General features: G+C 38.4%; 1 protein-coding gene across 1 annotated transcript; it reads right to left on the reverse strand.

Annotated features, from left to right (window-relative positions):
• Positions 1-213: 213 nt before the first annotated feature.
• Positions 214-2,046, reverse strand: LOC134273041 (uncharacterized). Its single transcript, XM_062755210.1, has one exon. The coding sequence runs from the start codon at positions 2,044-2,046 to the stop codon at positions 214-216; it is 1,833 nt and encodes a 610-aa protein (XP_062611194.1).
• Positions 2,047-2,430: the final 384 nt, after the last annotated feature.

The raw sequence follows: 2,430 nt of genomic DNA on the forward strand, positions 1-2,430 counted from the left end.
AAAAAAATAAACAGTTTGTAGATATGTGTCAAAAATATAGCTTTTATCTGGTACTAAGTTATTGTTGTATTTCATATTAGGTTGTAAAAGTAACTGCATGTAATTACAATTTTTTTTCAGAAACATCTTTTGTATGAATGTGTTCGTTATAGATCTAATTCACTTGTCCGATTGCCCTGTGTCCGTACAGAATGTGTAATGTCACCAATCTATTTAACTATGATTTGCTATATACTGTAGATAGCCCTGCCTCTCTAGGTATCTGTATACACACACTTTCTTTTCCCCGTAGGCTAATCCAACCCAGAGAAGATGAGTTCTGTCGTCATAACTCAGGCCCATTGGTCCATTTATCCCTTGTTGTCGTGTCAGTATCAGTGACAGGAAGTGCCCGTCCCTGTCAATCATATGTATTGTGCTGGTGGCAAAATCACACACCATGATGTGTAACAGAGTGTCAGTACAGATTCTGCAAGGCCATAGTTCTGATCCTGATGGATGTCCTTTGTAGGTGAAGCGGTGTCTTCTTCCAGTACTGTCTGTCACCACTACAGCATGACGGAGATAGTAAGACACAATAACATCTCCATTGCGGTTCTCTGTGAGGAAGATAGGATAAGAATACAGTCCCAGACCTGTGTTGTCGTGCCGTATAGTCTGTTTGTGTTGTCCTTTGTCATTAAAGCGTGTTATGATGCCTGTGTTGTAGGACCGCATTCCGACCAGCAAATCGCCGTTGAGGCGGGAGGAGTAGATACACCGTGATATCAATGGTTCTGTTTTCTCTATCAATGTAAACTTTGTTCTGTTATCTTTAGAGAGTTTGATAATGTTACCATCCCTGTCTATGTAAATAAGATCTCCGGTAAGGTTTACAGTGTGTTTTCCCCACACAGTAATTACATCCGTCAGATGAAGTAGTTTGTCACCCTCTGAGTTTATCAATATAAGATTTTTACCATCACTGATCCAGACCTCGTCTGGTTTCAAACCGGAAATATGATATATTTCACCTGACACCGTGACAGATTTGGTCAATATTGGTGTAGACATCGGTTTCAGCAGACATTCATTTCTTACTTGTCTTTTTCCTGTCTCTATAATTTGGATTTCACCCAGTAAATCAGTCACATCCTCCGTGTTTATATATTCATTCAAGCAGACCAGGGCGTATTGTGTGAGACTAGGTGTGTCCTTTAACCTCTGTACAGGGATTTTCTTTAAGAATTTGAGGAATTTTAGCGGTTTGTTTGCCAACTTGTCATATCTGTGTTCAAATGTTTCTATGTTGGCAAAATGTCTGTTCATTTTTCTCCTCTGTTGTTGTAAACTTTGAATAAATCTTTTGTGTTTGATTTTAGCGTCATGCATGACAGTGTCTATGAGGTTCCTTAGTTTCTGGGCTTTTATTAACTTCTTTGGCTGAACTATGGAGATTTCTGCGTGACAAGTTTTTGAATTAGATCTGATTCCTGCCAGAACATAGCTGCTGTTATAGAGAGTCTCACTTCTGATGCTTTGAATGATTGATCTGTGTTTTTGTCGGTTTGTTATGTATGCTGTTCTAATGTCCAGTATTTGGTGATATCTATGTTCTGTACATTGGAAACAGATAGGAAGTTTACAGGAATGACAGTACTTTTGATAAAACATGTCTGGATGTCTTTCACAAGTTTCTTGTTTTGTAATGTGGTAATATTTGTCACGGTAAATCACAACGTCATGGTACATGGTATCCAGATCAATAACATGTCTCTCTTTACACTGTAGACACAGGTCATGTTTACACGTGTTACAGTAGAATTCTGTGTCCCCCTGACACTGAAAACACTGCCAGACTTTACACTGTACAGTAAGATTCTTGCTACGGTGGCGCGTGATATAAAACACAATTTTATGGTATTTAGTTTCTGACTTTGTGACATGTCTCTCTTTACACTGTAGACACAGGTCAAGTTGACACATGTAACAGTAGAATTCCGTGTCCCCCTGACATTGAGAACACTGCCGGACTTTGCATTGGTTGTTGTATCCTAGCGTGTCCATGATTTACAGGATGTAGTTGTTATGGGACATCAACAATAGTGGGAAACATGGGATAATTTTAGCGTAACGGGCTTCGCCCGTTATACAAATTATCCCATGTTTCCCACTATTGTTGATGCCCTGGCATACTCTCCAAATTAGACAGTGATTCCTTAATAGACTGCGTTTTCATTATCAATATCAATACTATATACAAGCTATGCCAAAGTAGAACTTGAACTATACTTAGAATGTGTGTACGCACTGCAAAATATTATTACCATGATTAAGTAGGTTAATCTTCCGAGACAAAAAGAAGATAGTTTTAAGGAATCACTCATAAAGATAAGTAATTATCTTTTAATGTGAACCTGGGAGAATAGGAATTAAAGGTCCTAGAAATGA

This window comes from Saccostrea cucullata, unplaced genomic scaffold, assembly GCF_032062105.1.
Source record: "Saccostrea cucullata isolate Sc308-1 unplaced genomic scaffold, CSIRO_AGI_Scuc_v1 ctg8146, whole genome shotgun sequence".
In the NCBI taxonomy this organism is placed as follows: domain Eukaryota; kingdom Metazoa; phylum Mollusca; class Bivalvia; order Ostreida; family Ostreidae; genus Saccostrea; species Saccostrea cuccullata.

Coding starts and splice junctions, on each gene's coding strand:
- LOC134273041 (XM_062755210.1), bottom strand. CDS start 2,046: ATGGACACGCTAGGATACAACAACCAATGCAAAGTCCGGCAGTGTTCT.